Source organism: Penicillium canescens (genome assembly GCF_028828765.1).
Source record: "Penicillium canescens strain IBT 15451 chromosome Unknown utg000003l_segment0_segment0, whole genome shotgun sequence".
In the NCBI taxonomy this organism is placed as follows: Eukaryota; Fungi; Ascomycota; class Eurotiomycetes; order Eurotiales; family Aspergillaceae; genus Penicillium; species Penicillium canescens.
Genome location: NW_026703965.1, coordinates 3,717,283 through 3,742,494, shown reverse-complemented (window position 1 = coordinate 3,742,494; position 25,212 = coordinate 3,717,283). Strand labels below are relative to the sequence as shown.

At 50.4% G+C, this 25,212-nt stretch overlaps 10 protein-coding genes across 10 annotated transcripts; 5 read left to right on the top strand and 5 right to left on the bottom strand.

Annotated features, from left to right (window-relative positions):
* Nucleotides 1-352: 352 nt before the first annotated feature.
* On the top strand, nt 353-5,630 carry N7446_004863 (uncharacterized protein). The gene is made up of 9 exons (XM_058513611.1): nt 353-1,211; nt 1,261-1,669; nt 1,719-1,941; nt 1,991-2,022; nt 2,072-2,845; nt 2,896-3,603; nt 3,656-3,906; nt 4,517-4,909; nt 4,964-5,630. The coding sequence occupies exons 1-9, from the start codon at nt 1,078-1,080 to the stop codon at nt 5,475-5,477; spliced, it is 3,438 nt and encodes a 1,145-aa protein (XP_058374940.1). The 5' UTR covers nt 353-1,077; the 3' UTR covers nt 5,478-5,630.
* A 42-nt stretch (nt 5,631-5,672) lies between these two features.
* N7446_004862 (tetratricopeptide repeat protein) lies at nt 5,673-8,000 on the top strand. Its single transcript, XM_058513610.1, has 2 exons — nt 5,673-5,936; nt 6,022-8,000. Exons 1-2 carry the CDS (start codon nt 5,769-5,771, stop codon nt 7,807-7,809), a joined length of 1,956 nt encoding a protein of 651 aa, XP_058374939.1. The 5' UTR covers nt 5,673-5,768; the 3' UTR covers nt 7,810-8,000.
* A 34-nt stretch (nt 8,001-8,034) lies between these two features.
* On the bottom strand, nt 8,035-10,108 carry N7446_004861 (uncharacterized protein; the record flags this gene model as incomplete). The annotated part of the gene is made up of 7 exons (XM_058513609.1): nt 8,035-8,165; nt 8,232-8,526; nt 8,594-8,769; nt 8,834-9,111; nt 9,162-9,385; nt 9,454-9,566; nt 9,637-10,108. 7 exons carry the CDS (start codon nt 10,106-10,108, stop codon nt 8,035-8,037), a joined length of 1,689 nt encoding a protein of 562 aa, XP_058374938.1.
* A 402-nt stretch (nt 10,109-10,510) lies between these two features.
* On the bottom strand, nt 10,511-10,732 carry N7446_004860 (uncharacterized protein; the record flags this gene model as incomplete). The annotated part of the gene is made up of 1 exon (XM_058513608.1): nt 10,511-10,732. One exon carries the CDS (start codon nt 10,730-10,732, stop codon nt 10,511-10,513), a length of 222 nt encoding a protein of 73 aa, XP_058374937.1.
* Nucleotides 10,733-12,558: 1,826 nt separating this feature from the next.
* Nucleotides 12,559-14,197, bottom strand: N7446_004859 (class I SAM-dependent methyltransferase). The gene is made up of 3 exons (XM_058513607.1): nt 13,887-14,197; nt 12,865-13,835; nt 12,559-12,811 (listed from the first exon to the last, which is right to left on the bottom strand). Exons 1-3 carry the CDS (start codon nt 14,182-14,184, stop codon nt 12,602-12,604), a joined length of 1,479 nt encoding a protein of 492 aa, XP_058374936.1. The 5' UTR covers nt 14,185-14,197; the 3' UTR covers nt 12,559-12,601.
* Nucleotides 14,198-14,474: 277 nt separating this feature from the next.
* Nucleotides 14,475-15,997, top strand: N7446_004858 (putative cysteine synthase; the record flags this gene model as incomplete). Its single annotated transcript, XM_058513606.1, has 5 exons — nt 14,475-14,729; nt 14,780-14,839; nt 14,904-15,022; nt 15,072-15,760; nt 15,819-15,997. 5 exons carry the CDS (start codon nt 14,475-14,477, stop codon nt 15,995-15,997), a joined length of 1,302 nt encoding a protein of 433 aa, XP_058374935.1.
* Nucleotides 15,998-16,037: 40 nt separating this feature from the next.
* On the bottom strand, nt 16,038-16,274 carry N7446_004857 (uncharacterized protein; the record flags this gene model as incomplete). The annotated part of the gene is made up of 1 exon (XM_058513605.1): nt 16,038-16,274. The coding sequence occupies one exon, from the start codon at nt 16,272-16,274 to the stop codon at nt 16,038-16,040; it is 237 nt and encodes a 78-aa protein (XP_058374934.1).
* Nucleotides 16,275-16,389: 115 nt separating this feature from the next.
* N7446_004856 (Myb-like DNA-binding domain protein) lies at nt 16,390-18,045 on the bottom strand (the record flags this gene model as incomplete). Its single annotated transcript, XM_058513604.1, has 1 exon — nt 16,390-18,045. One exon carries the CDS (start codon nt 18,043-18,045, stop codon nt 16,390-16,392), a length of 1,656 nt encoding a protein of 551 aa, XP_058374933.1.
* Nucleotides 18,046-18,231: 186 nt separating this feature from the next.
* On the top strand, nt 18,232-19,816 carry N7446_004855 (beclin 1; the record flags this gene model as incomplete). The annotated part of the gene is made up of 2 exons (XM_058513603.1): nt 18,232-18,319; nt 18,366-19,816. The coding sequence occupies 2 exons, from the start codon at nt 18,232-18,234 to the stop codon at nt 19,814-19,816; spliced, it is 1,539 nt and encodes a 512-aa protein (XP_058374932.1).
* Nucleotides 19,817-21,365: 1,549 nt separating this feature from the next.
* Nucleotides 21,366-22,893, top strand: N7446_004854 (Clr5 domain-containing protein; the record flags this gene model as incomplete). The annotated part of the gene is made up of 3 exons (XM_058513602.1): nt 21,366-21,583; nt 21,671-21,912; nt 22,031-22,893. Exons 1-3 carry the CDS (start codon nt 21,423-21,425, stop codon nt 22,891-22,893), a joined length of 1,266 nt encoding a protein of 421 aa, XP_058374931.1. The 5' UTR covers nt 21,366-21,422.
* Between the last annotated feature and the right edge of the window lie 2,319 nt (nt 22,894-25,212).

The following is a 25,212-nucleotide window of genomic DNA, read 5'->3' as shown; positions in this document are numbered from 1 at the left end:
CACCGTTTGTTTGCGCCGTACAGGGGTATGAATTGGCGCTTATTGTCTACAACCCACATTGTGTTGGGCTGTTTTATAGTAGATTCTTATAATACGCGTTGTAAACATAGGTCCCTTATTACTAACAGATCTACAAATATAGTAACTATAAGTTATATCAGACAATCTTGCAAACACGCAAGTATTCATCAACACAACGCTTAAGTTAGTTATATTGAACTCTCTAGATGACTCACTTATCTTTTAGTACAGCCAATCAGCTAATGTCTAGGCGAATGGCATCGGAGTTAAGAGATGCCTGAGCTGGACATTTAAAAAGAAGCTTATGTAAGAATAAATATTGCAGATAGTACTTAAGAATATCAGAAGTTCTCCGAGCGTGATATGTGTAGTGTGCAGTGTGCAGTGCAGGCGGTTTGTATGCGTGAGATCATCTCCAGACGATAACCCAAAAACGGAGATAACGGATTAATCATCCAGTCTCGTCCCAACCTTCCTTGAACCTTCACACCTCCTGATCCTCTTTGTTGGAGATAGTTCCCTGTGAACCTAGACTCCACAGCCTTGCGAGCTAGTGCCAAAGGATTCAGTCGTCTATCTCACCCACAGGCGGGACGTCGTTCACCCCTCCACCTTCCACAAGCTTCGCACATCGCCCCATCACATCGCATCGACATTCAGCTGAATTTGAGCGACCTGAATCACACCAAGGTCGCACAGATTGCTTGCGACTTTCGAAATCAACGTTGGAGCTCTGTGGTTCGGGTCTGGTGCGGTTGCCTAACGATACGCCAAACCCTCAGACATCGGTGCTCAAAACACTGTCATTCTGGACCTAGAAGTCTTGAATACCACACCGGCTCTGTTCACTGTGAGCTTGAAGCAGAGAAAAGCCTATTGCGACGATCGCGCGGAAGGACTGCGCTGATTCAGTGCGTTGCGCGACTGCGACTGCGTCTGAGAGAACCCCGCCAAATAGCACGGCTCACAGCGCATAGCTTGACTGGGATTCAATTCCCACCATCTCACCGCCTCTTGCGAACCTATTTCAAACTGATATCCAACCCATACGAGAATATGCCCTTTTCCACCAAAATGACACCAACACCCCCTTCTACAAACTCGTCAAGTGCAGGCCACTCTCCTGATTACAGAGTCGTCCGGAAACGAAACCGGGTACCTTTGTCATGTGGTCCATGCCGACACAGAAAGTAAGCAATTCAAGACATGGCTGGAATCGTTTGTCTCTAACAGTTTCAGGCTGAAATGCAATCGTTCCATCCCGTGCGAAAACTGTGTCAAACGAGGCGACGCCGCCTCATGTAACTACGCGCAAGCAAGTTCCCGAAAGAAGAATTCGCCCCAGCAGCCCTCGTCGAACTCGCCGGATGATATGCAGAATCGCATCGATCGGTTAGAAGGGTTGGTGCTTTCGTTGATGACAAATGGATCCCAGTCTGCTGGTCCGGCGGCTGCTCTAGCTGCTATTTCTGGAGAAAGCAGTGCTGGATCGACCGGCCCCTCCCATGATCTCGATATCGACGAGGATGGTATGGGCCCCGAAGAGAGCGACACTGAACAGGTGACCAAATCGTTCGGTATCATGAAGATGGACAATAACAAGACCTATTACATGGGGAACGCTCACTGGGCTTCTATATTGAATGATGTAAGTTGGGATATTTCGCCGAGATTGGGCATTTTTAACGGCTGAATAGATCTCCGAGGTGCGGAATTTCTTCGCAACACACAAGAAGCAGTTTGAAGAGCAATTTGAAAAGGTCAAGGCATCTCAACCGCCCACTGATGTACCTGGGTCGACTTTGTTATTCGGTGTCATGAAGCCGATGAGCCGTGGCGAGATCATGTCTGCATTGCCCTCCAAATACACCACTGATCTCCTTGTGACTCGCTATTTCAACTGCTATGACCCTGCAACACGTGAGTTTTCATATCTTTGTAATGCTGAAGACATCCTGACCTTCTCTAGATATCCTTCACGGGCCCACATTTCAAGCACAGGTAAGTTCTGCAGTGATCAAGGGTAGCAGAATAGGACTGACCCATCTAGTACAATAAACATTGGGAAGATCCTTCTCAGACAGAACTTGTCTGGATTGCCATGCTCTTTGCAATGATGAGACTAGCAATGCTATCCTACTACAGCGAAGGCGACGAACCGCCTGAGTTCCGAGGTAAATCTATGGACATGGCAGGAGGATTCCGAAATTCCGTGGCACAATGTCTAACCTTGGCCGACTACACAAAACCCCATCCGTATCTGATTGAAGCACTTGTATTTCATCTCCATGGTGACTTTTCACAGCATCGGGAGACTGACGTCTCAATTTGGGTACTGGCTGGCGTCATTACCCGCTTGGCAATGCGATCTGGATACCACCGCGACTCCAAAATGTTCCCGAACATTACCCCTTTCCAGGGTGAGATACGACGGCGAGTATGGAGTTTTGTGCGTCAAGCCGACCTGTTATTCTCTTTCCAGGTTGGGCTGCCAAGCATGATCCGCTCCACTGATAGTGACACCGAACTACCAAGCAATTTGTACGATGATGACTTTGACGAAGACTGCAAGGAGCTCCCGCCATCCCGTCCGTTGAGCGAACCCACACCAATCTCGTACCTGATTGCCAAGGCACGTTTATCGTATGCCTTTGGCCGTGTCATTGAGCAGAGCTCTGCTATTTCGAACACCTCATATGAAAATGTGATGGAAGTTGACGCGGAGCTTCGACAGGCAAGAGACCTGATTCCTCCCCACCTGAAAATCAGACCTATGGAGGAATGCCAGCTGGATCCTTGTAACCTTATTATGTCGCGATTTGCCGTAAGTTGCTTGAAGCATGCGCTCATAATCAATACTAACCACCCGTGCAGGTCAAGGCTGTATATGACAAAGCACAATGTGTGCTTCATCGACCGTATTTGGCCCGTGCGAGAGAAAATCCTCGTTTCACGTATTCCCGAAGAACGTGTATCGACTCAGCAATGGACCTCTTGGAAGTCCAAGCGCTCCTGCACGCAGAACTACGCAAAGGACGTCTTCCCACTCGTCAGAGTAAAATCACTTCTCTAAGTTCGACCGACTTCCTACTCTCAGCGACAGTCGTCTCTCTCGATCTGTACCAAGGCTTGCAATTGCAGATGTCAGGACGGCCATCGGGAGACACGTACACCTGGGGCCGGGAGCGGCGCGAAGAGATGATGGCGGCCCTTCAGCGCTCGAAAGAGATCTGGGATGAAATGCGAGACGAGAGCATGGAAGCCTACAAGGCATCCAGCGTTCTTGGTGTGATGCTCAGCAAATTGGCCATGGCGGCCCCTACCCTTGAGAACAGCGCTGGTGCCGCTACATTTGAGCCCCAAGATGAGAAGCAGAATGCCGCGATGACTCTTGGCTTGCTGAGCAGCGGAATGAGTCCAATGAACCCGGGCCCGCCTCCATTCTCTGATCCCATGTTCAAAATGGGAGACTCGCCAATGCCAGCAGGCGTAGGCACTTCGGCCGAAATGCCAAGTGGTTCACTCTCGCCATTTAGTAGCATGTTCGGTCAAATGCCGGACATGCAAGTTAATCTTGACTGGGTAGACTTTTTTCTTCCATTCGTATAAACTATTGATGCTAACATTATATCAGGACGCCTGGGACACATACCTCCAAAACCCAACCCTCGACTCGTCAAATCAATTCTGGCCCATGATGGATGCCCAACGACAACCAACGCCTCAATCTGGAGGCATGTCACAGCCTTCGGTATCAAGTCCTCTCGCATCCACCCGGGTACCGTCAATGTCAAGCAGCGGAACTGCTGCCGGCATGCAACGACTACCGACAATGTTTACACCCCCATCTAATAGTTCTGACAGCGGAGGTGCGCCGATGTCTGGGTATGGCGCGGCGCCAATGCCTCCACCAGGTAATACTGGTCGAGGTAAAGGCGGACCATAAACTATCTGTATCGTGATTTATTATTCGATCTCTTCTCTACGCTTGAATGCTTCTCTTGTTTATGCACATATTGGATTGATCCCTTGGCCTAACAGTGATGCTATTTCATTGCTTGTTTACTGTATTGTTTGGAGACGGGATTGCAGTTGTGATTACCACTAGGAGGATTTTTTTAGCGAATTGGGAAAAGCTGTTTGGATTTGGCCGGATTCTGTTGGTGCACTGGGCTATTGATTGTATCATACCATGGGATTATTACAATGTATCCTCCACTCTTTCGAGATATCATATCAAAATACCTCAAGTGTACTTGTAGTCCTTTGGCATTGTATGATAAGCTGATCTAAATAAAGTCACGTGATAGAAGTTTATCAGCGGAAATCATTCCAACGTTATCAAGCCTACTTTCTGTTCATAACGACACTCGTAATCATCACGGTTTGAGTTCATTTAAAATGTAAGTCTGATTCGGAACGATCCCCTTTATTATGGCACATCTTGGTTCCACATATTTGAAGACCGACTTACGCTAATCAACTCCCTTCGCAGGCATTGCTTCCGCCGGGCCGTTTCTCGACTTCAATTGTCGCCAGCTACCCCCATCTCCTCCATTACCCCCGGCACAGTATCGCGATCCAAATGTATCCCCTCAACGTCGATGTTCGCCGCCGCGCGGTTCGCCAACGCCACGCAGATGAGATGGAACTCCCAGGGTGTGCCAATCCGCTACACTAAGCCGAGGACCTTTGACGAGCGAGGCACCCCAGCTGCTAGGCAGCCAAGAAGTAATTACATGAGGGAAGATCCGTCGCCAAAGACTACGGTCTACGTTGGAAACCTGTTCTTCGACGTGACTGCCGAAGATCTGCGCCAGCAATTTGAACAATTCGGTGTGGTGGAGAACGCAGTTATCGTGCATGATTCCCGAGGATTGAGCAAAGGGTGAGTTTAGACCTTCAGTGATTGACTGGCACCATTTGCTAATTCACCTTCCAGCTTCGGTTATGTAACCTACAGTACCACTGAGGAAGCCGGCAAGGCCATCATGGAAGCAGATGCTTCTGTCATCGAGGGCCGCGAGGTCACTGTGCAATACGCAAATACCGTTTACCGCGCTAAGAGTGAAGAAAACCCGTCCAAGTGTCTCTACATCGGCAACATTCCTTACGAATTGACGGACCTGGATCTGCAGGCCCTGTTTGAGGATATCCAGGGCGTGGAGGATATCCGTATTCCCGTTGACCGTCGCACAGGCTTGCCGCGTGGGTTTGCCCATGTTGATTTCCTTGACCAGTGGAGCGCCACTGATGGCAAGGAGAAGCTGTCTCGCAGAGCGCCGTATGGTCGCAAGTTGAGAGTCAGCTATGCCAGACGCAAGATTATGAACCCGGAATCGCATGAGCGTCACCAGATGAAGAAGTTGGAGAAGAAGGAGAAAGAGATGGAGAGAGAGAAGAACAAACGTCTTGCAGCTGCCCAGCCAGCTGGTGAGGTTGTTTCGGAGGAGTGAACTTGGAGCAGGTCAACCTAAGAGGAATGTTTGAGAAAACGGTGACGTTGTCCATGTGAGCTTTAATGTAAATAGCGCTCTGTAACTTTGTATAATAGACCCAAAATGGCAACTGCATGCATTTCTAATCTCTCACGTGACCGACCGGGGAACCTCGGCTGGAAAGGTCAATCGTCTAACCCCACGTTGGACATCCGGGGAACTACACCGTTCTCCGTTACTTCTCCTCTTCATACTGCCTTGTATTAATTAACGAACTCCAACCTCACCCTACATTGCCGCATATTCACCATGTCGTTTCTCGGTGGTGCGGAATGCTCCACGGCGGGAAACCCCCTCACCCAATTCACAAAGCACGTCCAAGATGATAAGTCACTACAGCGCGACCGACTGGTCGGCCGCGGGCCGGGTATGCAAGAAGGCATGCGGTCACGAAACATGATGGGCGGACAAGACCAGGTAAGCATTCCAAGCGACAACCAGCTCTCCCCGGGCCTCGAGCACAGCAGCGGAAACTGACCTCGGCGTCGGGAAACGCCAATAGATGATGGACGACTTCATGCAGCAACCAGGGCAACAATTAAATGGCCCCCAACCGCAGCCATTTGCAATGGAGCACATGCGCCGCGAGCTGGACAACTTTCAGACAGCGCCAGCCCGCACAGGGTCGCCCGGGTGGGCAGCGGAGTTCGACTCCGGCGAGCAGGCTCGCATGGAAGCCGCCTTCCCGGGACAGATGAACAATGGGTCCGGATTCTCACCGGCTGAGTTCTCCCGCTTCCAGCAGCAGAGCCGGATGGGTATGCCGCAGACGTCCAGCCCGGCTACCTCGACCACGCCTATGATGTCTGGCTACCAGCGGCCGATGGGCATGGGTGGTGGATACATGGGGATGGGTGGGATGGGGATGATGCAGCCTATGATGGGTGGGCAGATGGGGATGCAGCAGGGGCCTATGGAGGGTCAGACGCAGGACAAGGGGAAGGGCCGGATGGTTGAGCTCGATGATGAGAATTGGGAGGCGCAGTTTGCCGAGATGGAGACTGCTGGCAATGAGACTCGGACGGATGACGAGGCTAATGCGGCTATGGAGGCGGAGCTGAACGATTTGGACAGGTCAGTGCCCACCCATGACGCCTTTGAGTCTGTTTGGGAGCGAGTTCAGGCTGAGACGGCGACGAGTAGGAAACTTGCCGAGGAGAATGACTTCCAGGTTACTGATAACGTGCATGTTGGCGATCTGGGTGATTGGGAGGGCTTCGACAGCCTTAACTCTCGCTTCCGGGATCCCCAGCTTGGTGACTACATGTTTGAAGAAGATAATGTTTACCAAGCTGTGGGCAATCCGTTCGAGGAGGGAATGAAGATCATGCGCGAGGGCGGTAACCTGTCCCTTGCGGCGCTGGCATTCGAGGCTGCAGTCCAGAAAGACCCGCAGCATGTACACGCTTGGACGATGCTTGGGTCTGCGCAGGCGCAGAACGAGAAGGAGTTGCCGGCTATTCGTGCTCTGGAGCAAGCCTTGAAGGTCGACCCCGGGAACCTGGATGCCTTGATGGGTCTGGCTGTCTCGTACACAAACGAGGGCTACGACTCAACCGCTTACCGCACACTCGAGCGCTGGCTGTCAAACAAATACCCGACAATCATCGACCCGAAGGAGGTATCCGGCGATGCCGACCTCGGCTTCACAGACCGCCAGCTCCTCCACGACCGGGTAACAGAGCTCTTCATCCAAGCGGCTCAGCTCTCCCCCTCAGGTGCCCAGATGGACCCAGACGTCCAAGTCGGTCTAGGCGTGCTATTCTATTGCGCTGAGGAATACGAAAAGGCCGTGGACTGCTTCTCCGCAGCCCTAGCTTCCACCGAATCCGGCAGCACAAACCAACAAGAACAGCTGCATCTCCTCTGGAACCGCCTCGGCGCCACACTTGCCAACTCAGGCCGCTCCGAGGAAGCCATCGAAGCCTACGAACAGGCCCTCAACATCAACCCCAATTTTGTTCGCGCCCGCTACAACCTCGGTGTGTCCTGCATCAATATCGGCTGCTACCCAGAAGCAGCACAGCACCTCCTCGGCGCATTGTCCATGCACCGTGTCGTCGAGCAGGAGGGCCGCGAGCGTGCACGTGAGATCATCGGTGACGGCGTTCACCCTGATGGCCTGGACGACGAGCGTCTCGAGCGCATGCTGCATATCAGCCAGAACCAGAGCACTAATCTGTATGATACGCTGCGCCGGGTCTTTAGCCAGATGGGTCGGAGGGACTTGGCTGATCAGGTTGTCGCCGGTATGGACGTGAACATCTTCCGTAAGGAGTTTGAGTTCTAGTTTTGCTGTTCTTTGTTAGCCGCTTGATTGTTGGCTTGGGAATGGGATGGGAATGTTTGGGATATCTACCGGTTTCATGGCCAAGGCCTGGCTGCATTGTATCTTTTTTATTTTATCATGGCCGTTTAGAAGGGATCTACGGCGGAGGAGGTACATCCTTATACATATTGAGAACGAATCCACGAGCATGAATGCATTCCTATATAATCTTCCGATCTTTAAATCCTACGAATGGAAAGGGGTAGGATTCATCAACTCATCCACCACCTTTCCAACTGCAACAGCCTTCTCCTCTCCGAAGCGACCACCAACAATCTGTACACAGATAGGCATTCCATGCACGAGGTCAATATCATCTGCAAGAGAACCACGGTCAGCATAAAACCACGTATTTATCCAGAATATGACCAGCAAACACTCACACTGCAAATAATTAAACGCATCCGACTCATTCCGAATAGAATGTCCCTCCCACTCAGCATTCAACCCACCCCCGACAGAATCAAGACCCCGATCAGCCCTAGTAACAGGAACAGTGACACCAGCATAATCCAACAAATTCCACATCGCCGTATATCCCAGCCACTGTTTACTACGCACCCACGTTTTAGGCTTGTAGCCTACCCAGGGGAGGACGGGCATGAGTAGGGCGTCGATGCCCGAATTAACCCATTGCTTGAGGAACGTTGTTTGGAGGGCATATTTAGTTTCTTCGAGCTGTTTTGGGGTTGGTTAATCCATACATTTAGTAGATTATTGTGTGTTGATGTGTTCGGGTTCTTACCTTCTCTCGCTCTTGGATTGATAGTAGATCTTTCTCCGTTCCGACTACCATCCCTTCAATTAAAGGCTCGTCTACTATCTGACAGAGACTATGGCAGTGTTGCCCGCCGTCGGCGAGAATCCCTTTCGTCCATAGATTGGTAGCGGGGACGTGGAGGGTTGTGTCCCATTCGATTACTTGGGATTGGATTAGCATGCATCTCAGTAGATAAGTTAGAATACGGCAGACTAATGTGTATACCTTCATGACCTGCAGCCCTTAAAGCATCCACCGTCTCACGCATCGCCCTCGCCACAGGCGGCTGCGGCTTAACAACGCCATCATCGAATACGACACCGAGTCTCAGTTTACGATTTGTCGGAGGAGCTGCTAGTTCCTTTCTCCACGGAATGGGAATGGCACCTGGGTCGATATTCCATGGATCAGACTTGAGGAGACTTTCCATGAAATACTCCGTTGTAGCGAGGGATGTAGCCATCGGCCCGGCTACGGGTGGGATGAGATAGTGTTGGTGTAAGCTATAGAAATGCATTAGAAGTGATTATCTACTGATGATTTGGTGACTTACAAGGAACAATCCCACGGCACTCGACCCGTCGTCGGGCAGATGGAGTATAGACCCTGCAAGGCAGATGGTACTCGGATTGAGCCACCGATGTCTGTGCCGACTCCTAAGATGCTGCCTCTACTGCCAACGAGGGCGCCTTCGCCGCCGGAACTTCCGCCGGAAATTAGGGCGTGGTTGAATGCGTTGACGGATTGGCCGAAGACGTGGTTGTATGAGTCTGACATCTAAATAGGGGTTAATGAATGGAAAGTTGATATATGGAGCACGGAAGACGTGATAAAGTAAAGCTCACCATGAGAGACTGCGGCACATTAGTCTTGACATATAGCACCGCACCCATAGATTCAAGCAGTTGCACCACTGAACTATTAGATTGAGCTGGCTTGTTCGTAAGACCAACCCATCCTATCCTCAAATTAGCACGTAAACAAACGAATCCCAAATAACCAGAAATGATAGAAGAGAGAGAACATACCAACAGTCGTATCAACACCCTCAACATCAAACCGATCCTTGACAGAAACAGGAACACCATGCAAAGGCCCAACAACATCACCAGTCCGCCTCAGAATCTCATCAAGATCCCTCGCTCTCTGAAGCGCCCTCTTAAAGAAAATCTCCGTCAGACATTTATTCACCTGCTGAGAAATTGCAGCCCGCTTGCAGAAAGCTGTTGTGAGCTGTTCGCTCGTTATACTTCTGGTTTTGATGAGTGAGACTAGGTTGCAGATATCTGTTGTTTCGGTCCACGCTAGTTCCTCGGTGGAGAGTATACCGCTAGCTCGGATAATTTCTATACTTGATGCTGGTGGGTTTGCTAGGACCTCGGCTGGGAGACGCCAGGTTTCGGGAATGAGGTTTAGCTGGGTGGTGCGCTTTTGGGTGACGATGTTGTTCCACGGAGGGACCTGGTGGCATTCTCCCTTTGGATCTGAGTCGATGGTCATGGTTATAGAGGGATTATAGCTGGATTGGTGTGAGTGTTGGAAGAGATGTAAGTCAGCCGAGGTGGTATACTTCCCCTCACTTGGGGTATGAGGGGGTTGAGATAAGCATTTAGTTCAGGGTTTACTCTATATATGTGGTTGGTTCAATGCTATTTGGATATGATTATGATGAACTTTCAGAGTCTAAGTGTATAGGGAATACGTTTAGTCTATGAGATTGGGTAGAATCCCATCAAACTTGCTTAATTAATAGTCATTCCATCTTCAGATATCGCCTTGGTGCTCTCACAAAAAGTATTCAACAACAGGAGGATCTGGTGATACCGGGAGCCGGACTTTCTATACTTCTGAGGTATTCCAGATGCTTAGCATTTATTCCACAGTGATGTCAGCATCAATGTCTTAGCGGAAGTCCATAGCACCGCTCTTGGTGATATACACACCATCCTCGCCAGCGAAAGCACGCTTATCCCCGATTTGCTGGGCATTTAGCGCACGCCTGGTAATCTCGTCAGCCTCCTCAGCAGTCAGAGCGCGCTTGGTGAACTCATCGCTGCGCCGGTTGAGTGGGGTAGCGAGAGCCAAGCTGGCGCTCATAGCGATGGTAACCATGGAAAGCTTCATGTTTGCTAATAGAGACTGGAGTTAAATTAGCAGATGACAGGCTCAAAGGCAAGGAACTCGCGCTCACTTGATAGATGGATTGGGACTTAGGAAACTGTGGTTGTTGAAGATGAGGATGATGGACGCACCTGGGGATCTTATAGTTAACTCCGACAGTAGATCCACAGCTCAACTCAGGAACTCCCTCGGCTGCATTATGTAGCTGGCCTCCTTGTAGCTTGCTCCGAAACAGTAGCCCACTGTAGATCATTCTAGTACAAAGTGCTTATCGACAAATCGGTGAGGCTATTATAGAGCATGGAACTTGTCACAAAGTTCAGACTATTAAAGAATGCAGTATAGATTACATAGTGTTAGTAGATCATCGATTCTCGATGAAAAGAAGGCAAGAGGGGAGAGACGTGTAAGGAAAAGAAAGAGAAGGCAACGCTTTAGATATATATAAGAACATGAGCGTTAGGATGTGAGCGTAACGACCCAAATTGGGTTATGCGCAACGGAAGCCTAAACACACATGTAAAAGCCAGTATTTTATTTGGATGACTTAGCAGCGTTATGAACGCCAAGAGCTCTTTTTTATACAAACTTGGGTTTTCCTGGGGCCCCAATGGGTACCCAGCATTGGTCTTGGGCTGGGTTGGGTTATAGATGTCGGACGAAATTGGGTTATATATGCTCGAATCCTAAAGTCTTTCTTCCCTTCTTTGCTTTAAGAGGCAGAAACCGGTGCTTTCTCATTTCGCAACGCATACTCCTCTCGTTGCCTGCTTTCCGCCGCAAGTTTTTTAACGCCCTGAAGCCATATCCCATAAATGAACAAAAAGAGCGATAAGGCAGACGTCATGTTCTGCCGGTAATAACGACACGAATCCGTATCACAGTATTGACGACAGACGAAAGTAAATAGAAAGAAAGACGCGAAAAGACAAAGTGTGAACCTCCACGGGTCAGCAGCTAGCACTAAGGGTCTGAAAAGGAGGCATACAAGATTGGATGTCTATAGAACCCGAGGGGTTCTAATATACGCCCTAGAGGGTGGTCTGATGTATGCTCCTGTTGAGCTAATCCGGGAGAAGGACCGGAAGGGGTTTTCGCTTCCATGATGAATTCCGGAAAATTGCGAAGAGAGAAAGGGAAGGAGAAAGGGTAGAGTCGGTATAGTTTAGGTGTTATAGGAAAGGTTTTCTTTCGCTTTAGGTGACGTGGGTCCGCCCCTAATTTCTTAACGTTTTGTGAAGTACTAGCATGTAGTTGAATAACTTATAATGAATCATAATGTACTTTTTCGGTTGGATATAAGCTCAAGCTGTTGTTCGAGACACGCAAAATGCGGAGAACACAACGAGGGCCTACATCGTACATAGAATGGTTCAAGTATGATCGATCAAAAATCAGCAAGTCTTCAAGATCAACCCAGATATGCGTTTTTATATGGATGCTGTCCCCAAACTCTGTACTAAGGGCTAAAGTACAGTACCATTCGCCTAAGCCCACCTTCTTCCTTATTTCTTTACTGTAGATCGCCGCGAAGTTGCCCGCACTGGCCATATACATTGAAGGCTATTCTATGTTGATCATCAATATAGTAGTGATTAAGCGCGTAATTCTCGGATCATTCGGGGGCAGGCCTACGATGATGCACCAACATGTCCGGTGGACCGTGTCTCAGTACTCATTAGCCAGTGTGCACAGAGGGAAATGATAGACGATGGATACTGGATATGTTGGCAGTTGAGCCTAAAAGTCTATAAATATTCAGACACTCGCTTTCCTTAGGGAACCGGCCACCTTCCGTTCTTATTCTTCTATGTATTACTTGGTTGAGACTCATGACATCCATGGCATTGGTAATTGGTATTGCTACCCTATCTACACAGTCATCAACATGCTAGCATTCTTATACCAGCTCAGCAACGGGTTCTCCCCATTACGCGTCTCCGTATCCTCAATGTAAGCCCAGCGATGCACAAACTCCTCATGGCTGGTAACCTGAGTCAACTTGCCCGTCACAGCACGGTACATATCCTCAATGACATTGAAGTCCGTGGGGAAGAAGATATCAAAGTAGCCTTGGTGGACCTGTAGATAATGGTTAGCTGAATCCAAAATACTCATAGAAAGGAACAACATACAAAAGGAGTAGTCACTGGCACCGTCTGCCGCTGGTACCGAGTTTGCACGACAGGTGCGTTGATACCAGGTACGGCATCCGGCAAAGAATTAAAATCACTGGAGACCAGGCGATGAGCCGGGAAATACTGGTTCAAAACATCGAAGAACTGCATCAGGCGAGTGGGGATATACTCCGGCTGGGTATATTCCTTGCTAAATGGCGCGGCAGAGCGGAGGCCACGGAGAAGAGATGGGCCCAAAGGACTCGGGAAAGGTCGACGGGCAGCAGCTTGGCGTACGCGCAGGAAGCGAGCAGCGACAGGGTCCAGCTGGTTGTTATAGTACTCGTGAAACTCGCCATCAGCATCGATTAGCACACCGCCCTGCTGGGGCATCTCGGTGCTTTGGTTGTAGCGGATGGCGTCGTGGCTGAAGTTATCGAAGACTTCAAGGGCTAGGAAGAAGCATGGCGAGTGGACGTATGTGTCCCAGTCGAAGATTGACCGGTTGACAATCTCCACACGATCCCGGTGGCCCTTGGCTGTGAGCTTGTCGGTCAAGGTCTTGTACTGGAGATCTGCTAGCGCGGGCGAGATCTCAATAATCTTGAACTTTGTTCGCTGGTACACCTCGTGGTCTGTGTCACGGATGAAATCGAGGATGTTCAACATCATTGTTCCGTTTCCTGCACCCATCTCGTAGATGATCAGGTCGTGGTATGGATACAGGGTCAACTTGTAGTTCGACACTAGATACCGCGCAATGGTCTCGCCGTAGTACGGCCGAAACAGCTCGGTGGGTGTGTGCCATAACTGCCGGGCGATATCTGGATTCGTCTCATCTAGCAAGTCTTCGAACTCCGTGTACCGCTGGCCTAAAAGTTTGTGGAAGGCAGGCCCGTCCTCGATGGCGTTGAAATTGAACGGTTCGCCGGGACTGAAAATGGTTGCGTGTTTGGAGAAGTACCCATAATGAGGATTGTAGAGGCTGTCTGAAATCACCATGTCAGATGTCGTTGCGCATGTTCGCCCGCCGAACTTACCGTCGATGAACTCGCGTGTCAGCATCTTAACCTGCCGCGGCCGCTCGCGTCGACTCCGTAGCTCCTTCGCTGTAACTTGTGGATATGTCCGGTACTCCTCATCAATGTTCTTGGGGTAATCACCCCGTTTTGTCCAGAGTAAAGCGTCATCTTGCGTTTTGCGCTTGGTGGGAGTGCGCCGGGAGAGAAATGTTCGGGTCTGGGGTCGGGTGAGAGAATATGGCTGTCGCCTTAATGATTGACATGCTGGGTGGCGGAAAAGCTGTCGGAACAGCTGGGTGAGGACTGGCGAGTCCATTGTGACTGAAGAGCTGATGTTCTGGGGATGGAGAACGTTTGGAGAACTAGCTGTGGTGGCCTGAGGCAGAGTAGCACGTGAGGCAAGGTTGAGCTTCAATTCCCAAGGTTGGGTCTTGCGCTTGTGATTCATGAGTCCATTGATTTGTAGATTGAATCGGTTTATTTGCACCTTTCACGCTATTTACCCCAGCGCAATGTCTGTTTGAACTTCTCATCGAAGAATTCAGGTGGTCCGAGCTTCATATCTCCTACGCGCACGTCTGTCGAGCACAGAAAGCCTTGAACACAATGCCCGACCATTCCACAGCATATATTGGCACAGCCTTTGTGGCTGGAATCTGCTTAGCTCTCACATATAAAGAATTATCACGACCAAAGCAAGATGAACATGCGACAGAGCAACCACGAACAGATGACCTAGTCGCCCGGCCTGGACCACCAACCATTGTTGAAGGCATTGAGGGCTGCATTGGAAACACGCCTCTTTTACGAATCAAGTCATTGTCGGACGAGACAGGATGTGAGATTCTGGCTAAGGCAGAGGTATGTGCACTTGATATAGCTTCAAGGAACATAACTGACAAGCTATGCAGTTTTTGAATGGCGCCGGTCAGAGCTCCAAAGACCGAGTCGCATTAAGCATGATTGAGATTGTATGTTGAACACGCCATATTCAGCACCTCTTTCCACCGGCTCCGATTTACTAACCTCAACCAGGCCGAAGAACAAGGAATCCTGACGCCACATTCAGGCGACACAATTTACGAAGGAACATCAGGATCGACCGGAATCTCACTAGCAACTCTAGCCCGCGCAAAGGGCTACCTTGCACATATGTATGCACCCAGCATCCAACCCACAGAACCCAAACTAACCCGGAACCAGCTGCATGCCCTCAGACCAGGCAATTGAAAAATCAAACCTGCTCCTAAAGCTAGGGGCAATCGTCGACAGGGTCCCCCCAGCACCGATCGTCGAAAAAGACAATTTCGTCAATCGCGCACGAGCACTAGCAAAGACGCACACGGCCTCATCCGGCATCCCCACTGCATCTACACCACCATCAGCTGAAGAGAAAGCCGATCTCCCGGAGCCAGACGAGAGCATGACTCGCGGACGAGGGTTCTTCGCCGATCAATTTGAGAACGAAGCCAACTGGCGCGCCCACTACGAGGGCACAGGCCCAGAGTTATACGCTCAATGCGGCGGCCGACTTGACGCCTTCGTAGCGGGCGCCGGGACAGGCGGGACGATTTCTGGCGTGGCGAGGTTCTTGAAACCTCTATTGCCTAAGCTTACGGTTGTACTTGCTGATCCGCAGGGCAGTGGGCTATTTAATCGGGTTGTTTACGGTGTGATGTTTGATCTGAAGGAGCGGGAGGGGACGAGGCGGAGACGACAGGTTGATACTATTGTTGAAGGGATTGGAATTAATCGTGTTACGGCGAACTTTGAGGCTGGGAAGGAGCTTGTTGATGATGCGGTGAGGGTTACTGATGCGCAGGCTTTGGCTATGGCGCGTTGGCTTGTTGAGAAGGATGGGATTTTTATTGGGAGTAGTAGTGCGGTGAACTGTAAGTCTATTCATTTTCCGGGGGATATTTTTTTCTTGATACTAATACAGGGTTCTAGGTATTGCTGCAGTCAAGACAGCCAGGAAGCTGGGACCAGGCCACAGGATCGTCACGGTGCTTTCTGACTCTGGCTCGCGGCATTTGTCTCGATTCTGGGCTAAGGCTGGTGATGTTGGCGGGGCTGTTGATACGAGACTTGAGGATGTTATGAATGCACGAGACGAGGATTTTGAATAGCTGATATAGCATTGGGGGTATGATATTTGGTAACTAGCGGTCAATCGATAACTAATGCTCCATTAGCATCGTTCACTTGCCTTGAATCGCTGTGTTCATATAGATACCCAGTAAGCGCTGGGGAGTAGACGTCTTGTCTGTGGCTTTTCAGACCCATTTTGGGTAGTGCCAGGATATACAGAAGCATTGATTCTTCCTCTTCTGCGTGCCCGGCTTCTGGGATAAATAATTCAGGTTCTGTATCGGGGTTCTGCTGTTCCATGCGTTCATCTTCCATGGAAACCCGTCTGTCTGAGTATAACACGATGCGCTGTGTGGCATGTGAATGAGGGAATTCAGGATCTGCATCACTTTCCTCTTTCATCACATCCTCTGCGTCATATCCGACTGGCTCAAATGATTGGATTCCCCTCGCTCTCTTCCTTAATTGTCTGTTCTCCCGCTTCTTCCACGCATGGTACCTTTGCACCAGTGGGGCTTTCAGCTGCGCCATTTCCAATCTGTTCAATCGAAGGAAACACTTCGGGTCCCTCTTCCGGCTCTCCCTGTCCCTCTTGCGCGTCCACGTCTCCCGGAGCGGGTCCATCGACAGAAAGACGAAGCATATGAAACTCAATCTCATTGAGTGAGCGATTGTGAAACTCATCTCTGATTTCAGCCCAAGAGAGACCCGATTGGCTGCTCAGACGACCTAAAGCTGCAAGTTCGCCCTGCGACCAGGGGCCCGAAAGGTGAGGCGGATTTTCCAGACGACAAGTCCAATGGTAGTAATACCAATTCAGGATAGTCCGGTTGGCGCAATTTGGAAGACGTTGAACCACATCCTTCACTTTCTTGCCTTCCTTGTGCATCATTGACACGATCAACTTTGCTTCGTCGGGTGTTATGACTCGCCTTTTGCTTGGCGTATCTTGAACGGAGTGGACTGATGCAGCTTGGCTGGGTTTGAGAACTAAATCATCGTTTTGTAATATAGTATCCAATGACCCCTCCTTTTCGATATTTGTTTGTGGCGATTGGCCATGGCCATCGTGCCCCTCTCCGTCGTCGGTTTCGTTTATACGATCTGGCTGCTTTGAAGGCGCATGCTCAGGCCGAGTAGATGAACGGCCGCCACGTTTGTCCGGCACCTGTATGCGTTTCCCGCGGATATTCCGCATTTTCGATGGTGAGGGTGACGCCCAATCCTTCTCTTGCAGAGGGTCATCGGATTCATCACCGTCCGGTATCTTTGCAAAGGACCAGTCAGATGTCAGTGGACTTGAGTGGTATTTCCGCTTCCCACGTGGCTGGCGCTGACTTGGCGTCGCCTTGGGTTTCCCCTCGGTTCGTGGTCTGCCGCGTTTGGCAATGGCCCAGATCGAGCCACTCCCTGGTGGAGATGGAGACCTGGCAGATCCGATCTGTGGGGAGAAGGCGATGTTGACTTTGCGGCCGCTGGGGCCAGTGGTGGGCGTTGCGTAGGTTTGCGGCAAGTCAGGGACCTGCCAGATGGGATCTTGAGGCTTGGGTGCTGTGTTCAACTGGGCGGCTTTTTCGCTCTTCACCATTGGACTGAGCCCTGAAGCCCCGGACGCTTTGTAGGTAAACACGAAGTCTGAGGAGGCCGCGTTGGTCTCCTCTATGCCTGAGCTTATAATTGATGTTTCATGTTGATCGTTCAGCAAATCATCGCCGTGAGAGACTGCGTATTCATGGCCTTCTTCATCTCCCTCTGCGCCTTCATCACCGTCTAGAGCGTCATCCGACTCGTCGCCAGCCTGAAGCCATGAAAATTGACCCCCTGTGTCACGTTCGCTCTGCATCCCCAGCAGATGTCCGTTGTCTACCACCAGTTTCCCACTCTGCAGGTCGATCTCATCGCCCACGTCGGTAAAGTCCTGGCTGTACTTGGCGAAGATGCCTTCGAACAGAGATTTGAGCCGTGAGTCATTTTGCGCGCGTGCAGCCGGGAGGTCGAATTCCTCGGGGACGTCTTCTGAATCGTCAGGGGTGTATGACAGGCGCGGTCTCTTCGCTGGTCGGTCGATGTCTGGCGCGGAGTACATGTTTGCGCCCGGAATCACTGGTGGCGAGAGGAGCTTAGGTTAGGTCGGATAATGAAGAAGATGGCATAATTAAAGTAGAGAGGCAATGTTGGACAGGTAATGTAGCTCGAAGCGCGACAAACAAAATGCGGCAGGTCAAAAACAAATGACGTTCCGCTCCCCAACTTCACCTCCCCACACCCCGACATGATGTACTGCCAGAAGTGTCGCACACCACTCAAGCTGGATGGCTCATTAGAGTCTCTCAACCCAGCTGCCTTTGATCTACTTGTCAGTAAGTGTATACCCTGGCTCTACTTGACGTCGCTGACCAAGTGTAGACTCTACAGGCAAAACACTATCAGATGGAGCTGCCTCAAAGTCCTCCTATCCACCCGACCGACGCGGACACTACGATCAAACATCCAAACATGCTACGCCGCCAGTTTATCGGCGGTCTATTCCCGCTCCCCGCGGAGGACCCCCGGCGATCCCTCGAGGCGATAGCGGCAACATGTCATTCGTCATGCTGACCGAGTCTCAAGTCGTGCCGCCTGTCGAGAACACCCGGAGTAAGGGAAACCGCACACCTGCCCAACCTGCCAGTCAAGAGAATGAATCATTCGTGGATCAGGTGGAGAAGGCAACCCGGTTGTTTGAGATTGTCTCGGCTCGTTCTGATATCGACCATCCTATCTGCGTGGAATGTACGGACCTGCTCGTGGAGGGACTGCAGAAACGGTTGACTGGGGCTACTAAGGAGCGGGATGCATACATTTCATTCCTGAGGAACTTGAATACGTCGGTTCCGACCGCGGAGGAGGTGCAGGCGGCCGAGAAATCGTTGAATGAGAGCGTTGAAGCGGAGCGGGCTGCATTCGCCGAGCTAGTGGCTCTGGAAAAGGAAAAGGCCGGACTAGACGGGGAGATTGCTAGTCTCGAAATCGAATCGCGACAGCTGGATGTGGAGGAGGAGAACTTTTGGCGAGACCGCAACGCTTTTGCCTTGACGCTGACCGAGTTTCAAAACGAACGGGATGCACTTAATATGCGCTATGATCACGACTCGCAGCAGCTTGAACGACTGCAAAGGACTAATGTCTACAATGACGCGTTTTGCATTGGTCACGATGGATATTTCGGTACTATCAATGGGCTACGCCTCGGCCGGCTGGCCAACCCTTCCGTTGACTGGCCTGAGATCAATGCTGCGTGGGGACAAACGGCGCTGCTTCTTGCCACGATGGCTGAAAAACTAGGATTTCAGTTCCAGGGATATCGCCTCAGACCCTTGGGGTCCAATTCACGGATCGACAAAATCGAATACCCGGCCCAACCATCTGGGCAGCCCGTCGAGGGAGCTACAGCCAAGGTTACTCAACTGGACCTTTTCTCGTCAGGAGACTTGCCGCTGAATCTACCCTGGCTGCACCGTCGCTTTGATGCGGGCATGGTGGCGTTCCTTGAGTGTCTACGCCAGCTGGGGAGGTTCGTCGAGAAGACCCCTGCGCCCGTGGTATCGCCACGCCGGGGCCAGACCAGCACCAGTGCACCAGGGTTGAAATTACCCTATGAGATCAAACGGGATCGCATTGGTGATGCCAGCATCAAGTTGGGCTTCAATCAGAATGACGAGACATGGACTCGTGCCTGCAAGTACACGCTGACCTGCTGCAAGTTCCTTCTTGCGCACGCTAGCAACCTGGCGAGCACGGGCTCCAACTCGGCAGCTGTCGCAGCTGCAGCTGTGGCAGCCGCCGATCAAGCCCGACAGGCGACTCCGCCAAGATGAAACAAAGGCTGCAAAAAAAGGTGAGGCTGCAGACGATCCAAATGCCAGTCATAGCCGGAAAATCGCGCAGATCCTAAAAACCACAGTACTGCGCCTCCCTTCCCTCTCGTACTTTGGGGATAAGCTGTAGATGGAATGGGAATGACATGCCTAAGACTGGGTGTATCACCCAGTGCATCCCGGGGCCTCATTGGGCTGCGACCGAATGGCTGGATCGACCCATGCGCGCCTCCACCAATGCCCTCCTTGACATTTGTCGGCTGCGTGCAGGTACTGCGCGTGGACTCGGAACAGACCTCTAACTCACATCCATTTTCCTGGGCACAGATCCGGAAGAGAACCCACACGTACTGCAGAGTCGTTACGCCGCCACGATTGATCCCGCGACATCCTAGTACCTGCATGCGATCCGAGCCGGTGAACGATCCACGGTGGACCTATAAGCATGAACACGGCAGACATCCCCGTTACCGCGCGAAAGGCGGGAAGGGGCCTTAGAATAAATGTACAGGGAAACGCTGGCAGATAGCACAAAGTACCCCCCGCATTCTTGCCCTCAGATCCTAACTGTTCAAGGACTAGTCGGGTACCCGACTGATTCTTGCCTTAAGGTTCGGTGTCTGCTTACTCGGGGACTGGACTTCAGCTCCCCGAGTAGATCACTGCATGATCTCCTCGTACTCGAGTAGTGTTCTAGCCCTTGGGAACTGGACTACCAGGGGGTGTGGCCCGGGGTATATTCTCTCTGTTTCAGAGGGGGAAGTACAAAGAATACGGCATATAAGGAAACAATATATGAAAGTACCATAGCACGGACCTAAGATCGTACGATGGGCCAAGTGTCAGGGCCTTTCGGCCGGCCACACTGCACGGTCCGAGCCCTCACGCGGACCCCTTGATCGCCACATAACGTAGACCGTAGAACGTATAACGGTCTAACGGTTACTCCTTGCTTCAGATCTGGCACGTTGAGACTACTGTATGTACGGTGGCATTCATACTTTCTACTTATTCCTAATACGGCAGGAGTCTCAGTGGCTGATCCACATGGCTGGCATTTTAGACTCGACAAAAGAGCTGTCAAGGAAGTTTCGGGCCGCTCCCGGTGTTTTGTTGGATCTACGATTGTAATTACTTTTTAATCTACCGTGACTTGTTGTACTTGTGAGGCAGCCGGAAATGCACCCAATTTGCGGCCAGTGCTCTGCATGTAATAGTTCGCTTAGCTTGTATAGGCAAAAGTACGTATTCTCCACTCTACAAAAAAAGAAAGGAAAAAAGAGCGTAAAATGTAAATATAAAGAGAGATAATAATAAAAGCAAAACCCAATATTCGATCCGACTACCCTATATCTGACTCCATAATAAGGCCCGGAGATATTCTCCAGAGCAACGACCCTCGATTGACCGTGACAAGTTGCCTACCTCGATGGATCCCCAACTAACACGCTGATTTGGCCGGGGAAGCAGGGGGTCGTGCGTCCGCGCGCACGTCGCCGTAAAGAGAAGAGGGATTCCTGGCCCCCGTCATATTTCTTTTTATAACATTCCTTATTACTCTTTAACGGCTTTTCTCTATGAAACTCTCTTCTCTAGATATTCCACTATGGACAAGCCCTTCTCTCCCCCTCCGAATGTCTTTCGTCCTCGTCGATCGGACGACTGGCATGAATATCGCGAAACTATCGAACAACTCTACCGAAATGACCAGCTGAAACTGCGCGATGTGAAACGCATCATGGAGCGCGATTACAAGTTCTATGCCTCGTAATACCATCTTTTTTTCTTTTCTCTCTCGGTTTTGCTTTTCTTTTCAACTCTTATAGATCAAGTATCGCCTAACACGTGAATCAGAGAAAAACAATACAAAGATCGTCTCGCGGCGTGGCATGTCCGGAAGAATATCAAGGCCAAAGAGGTTCACATCATGCTTCGCAAGCAACAGAAACGTGCCGCCCAGGGGAAGCAGACTGCTTTCCGGGTGAATGGCCAGAACGTCGACCCTAAGCGTATCGCTCGCTTTGTACGTCGCTACGGTACATCTTGGGACACGAACCGAAAGGAAGCGGAAACAGAGCCTCAAAGCCCTGAACCTCGTGAGTATCACTACGCTACTATACTATACTTCACCATGCTATACTATACTAGATATAGTATAGTATAGAGTAGTACCCACATCTAGACAGTACACAGTTTACAATACTAACTAAACAGAAACCCCCTCCGACATGACTTGCTACACTCCGGAACCAGCAGAAGAATCAAGCGCCACAACACCCATCTCCCCACTCCCAGAAATGCATTCACCAAGAGAGATGCCCTCGTTCCCACTCGGCTCATACGGTAATTCCAGCTCGGACTCCAGGATGAGCGTCATGCCGAATGATATTGATGCCCGATATCTATCTCTAGACCCCAACCACCTCGAATCCATCCCGGACCTGATCATTGACGACGACCCTGCTATGCCGTTGACTATGCCCCGTCATGGGCATGGTCATGGCCATGCGCAGAGTCATGGACATGGACAGAGCCATGCACAGAGCCACGGCCAGCATGGCTTCTATCACCACAATGCTGGCGTTGGTATTGGTGCTGGCACTGCCATCGGCGTGGGTAATCATATCTCGCATAGTAGCCATGGTTCGTCGCATGTCAGTCATGGTTCGCATGGTTCGCATGTCAGTCATGGATCTCATGGATCTCACGCATCGCATGCTTCTGGTCATGTTCCTCTTTCTTTGCCGCATCCGCATTCGCACTCGCAGTCCCATTCGCATCAGTCTTTGCATCAGCATCATCAACCTTTGCAGCAGCACGCTGCACCTGTGTCTGTGTCTATCCCGGCTGCTGCTCCCGCTCCTGCGCCCGTACCAGGTCATGCGGCTTCCGCTTCTAGGGATTTGGAAGACGCACCCGGTGAAGTGGATGTCCATCCGCCTGACTGGAATACTATCGAGTCGTTCCAGACGAGGTTGCAAGGATTGGATTACACGCTTACGCAGACTATGTCGAAGTGGGCTAGGGAGGGGGATCCTAATCAGGAGATCCCTCATCATGAGGGCTTGGGGATGTGAATTTGGTTTCTTTGTTTGTTTCTTTCTTTCTTCATTGACCTCCTGTTCTTCAGCTTGCTTGCTTTCTTTCCTTTCCTTTCTTATGATGCTTGTCTTTCCCATTTCAGCGTGTGAGCCCGTCTTGTTCCCTTTTTCCTTCATGATCTCCTTCCCACTCTTCTTTGGTGTTTGACCTTCTCTTCTTTTATGTACATGAATCTTGTTCTACTTTCATCGTTGGAGGAGTTTGCATTTCATTGTTTCATTCTTCAGACATAGGCCAGGCGAGGAAAAGTCATAGCATGGGCGTTCTCATTGTGGATGATTCTCTTTAGATTGGTGATGGTAATGGTGATGGTAATGGTGATGGCGATCTATGCATATACGTTATGGCTTCTATGATTCTGAGTATCCTGACTTGCAAGTAACGAGAGCGAGAGAGAGAGGAGGGAGAAAGGCAGAAGGGAAGAGAAGATGTCTACCTTCTCGACGACCGGATGTCCCTGGCCTCGACTCTACTCTACATCCTACCCGATTCTATACTCATCCCGCTCAACCGATCCTCGTTTCACCCTCCTGAGACATATACTCTCCGTTCTCCATTTGCACCCACATCCACCCCCTTGGGAGTTACTACAGTACAATCCTCCGTGGCCCCCCACCGGACGAACACTCCGAACTCCCACGCCCACACCGAACGACCTGAATCCTCCCCGAACCATACAGTAACCCTCCGCCACCTCATCACAAAGATACCCTACACGCCCACTAAGGGAACATAACAACACAAACCCAACCGTCAAAAGGACATAACCCCGGGCCATCCATCCGAGGTAGAGGAGAGTCTACGCTACGGTGCGTTACAAATCCCCCTTCGACCGAGGAGTGGAGAGTCCGGTGACAGCAGATCCGGGATGAAGAGGGTGACGGAGAGGGAGGCATCCACAGTAGTCAGTAATCATCTGTCCCATTCCTTATTTCAGATTGATGTCAAGTAGGAGGGGAGAGGAGTACTGACTCAACTCTACCCAGACTGGGTACCTCCAGGGATTCATCGTGTGACGAACAGCACTGCGTATAACTATAGGTAGATTCTTGTAGCCTAGAATAAGTGGGTGTATTTGTGATTGAGAGCTCTTTATTACCACACATTCCAGTCCATTCTTCCTTGAAGTCAAAGATGAACGTCTTTCTAACTGCGTAGCCAAATATAGTAACTTATAAGATGACATAGAAACGTAGAGAAGATACCTTCCTACTACCGACTACCTACCTACAACTCACAATAATCCACAGAACCCCTATCCAGCCAAGCCCAGCCAATCAGACCCCGGAAAACGACAAACCAAGAGCCTAACCCAAATTTCAATCAAGACTAGCACCAGCACCACACCACCGGAACACCAGAAGCCTCTCCCATCCAAGATTCTAATCCGGACTGGAGGATGTGAGGTGACATACTGTATGTACTGTAGACGCAGCCTGCCACTTCTGGGATTGGGACTTTGCTCTTGGGATTTGGGTCCAAGGTTTGTACTGGATTGTGAAAAGAAATGCATGTAACATAACATGGATATGGATATGGATATGCACATGGACATGGACTTGGAGATAGGGCACAGGATACGAGATACAGGGGTAAATGGGCGAGAGGGGGCTTGGGCCGGTGATTACTCTACTTTAGTGATCTAGTGTACTAGTATACTATACAGAACGAGTTACAGTAAAGTAAAGGCGAGTGGGACATAAGTTACCTCTACTGTACACGTACATGAATACGGGGAATTTGCATTGCATGGTTTAATCAAATTGAGTAACTGTCTGTGATATCAAAGATGGCGTAGACCAGGGTTTGATATTGCTATGCTATATTGATATTTTGATATTCGACGTGTCAATTTTGGACTTTTGGACTCGGGACTTTGGATTTCTGGTTCTGTGTGGGGACGCGGAACGGTAGGGCCGTTTGGCCCACTGTGGATATGGACGGGATGATTACTGTACAGTAACATGAAGATACGTATCGGGCCGAGGGTTAAGGACTAAGGGTTGAGTGAAGTTGGTTTACTCTACGATTTACAGCGTCTTGGATACAAGTATTATCATGTACCATGCATTGCATTGCAAATTGTTAAATACATAAATCCAAATGGGACCAGAGAGACCGTCGCTAAAATGAATCCAATCCAAGAGATAATAATAAGAGAAAAAGACGGAAAAAAAAAGAAAGAGAAAAAGAAATACGAAGAGTAGGAATAAAAGCCGTAAACTGCCCAGGTCCACTCAATCCTGGGGATAAGAGGAAGAGCAAGATACTGGACAGAGAAGAACTGCGGCCAT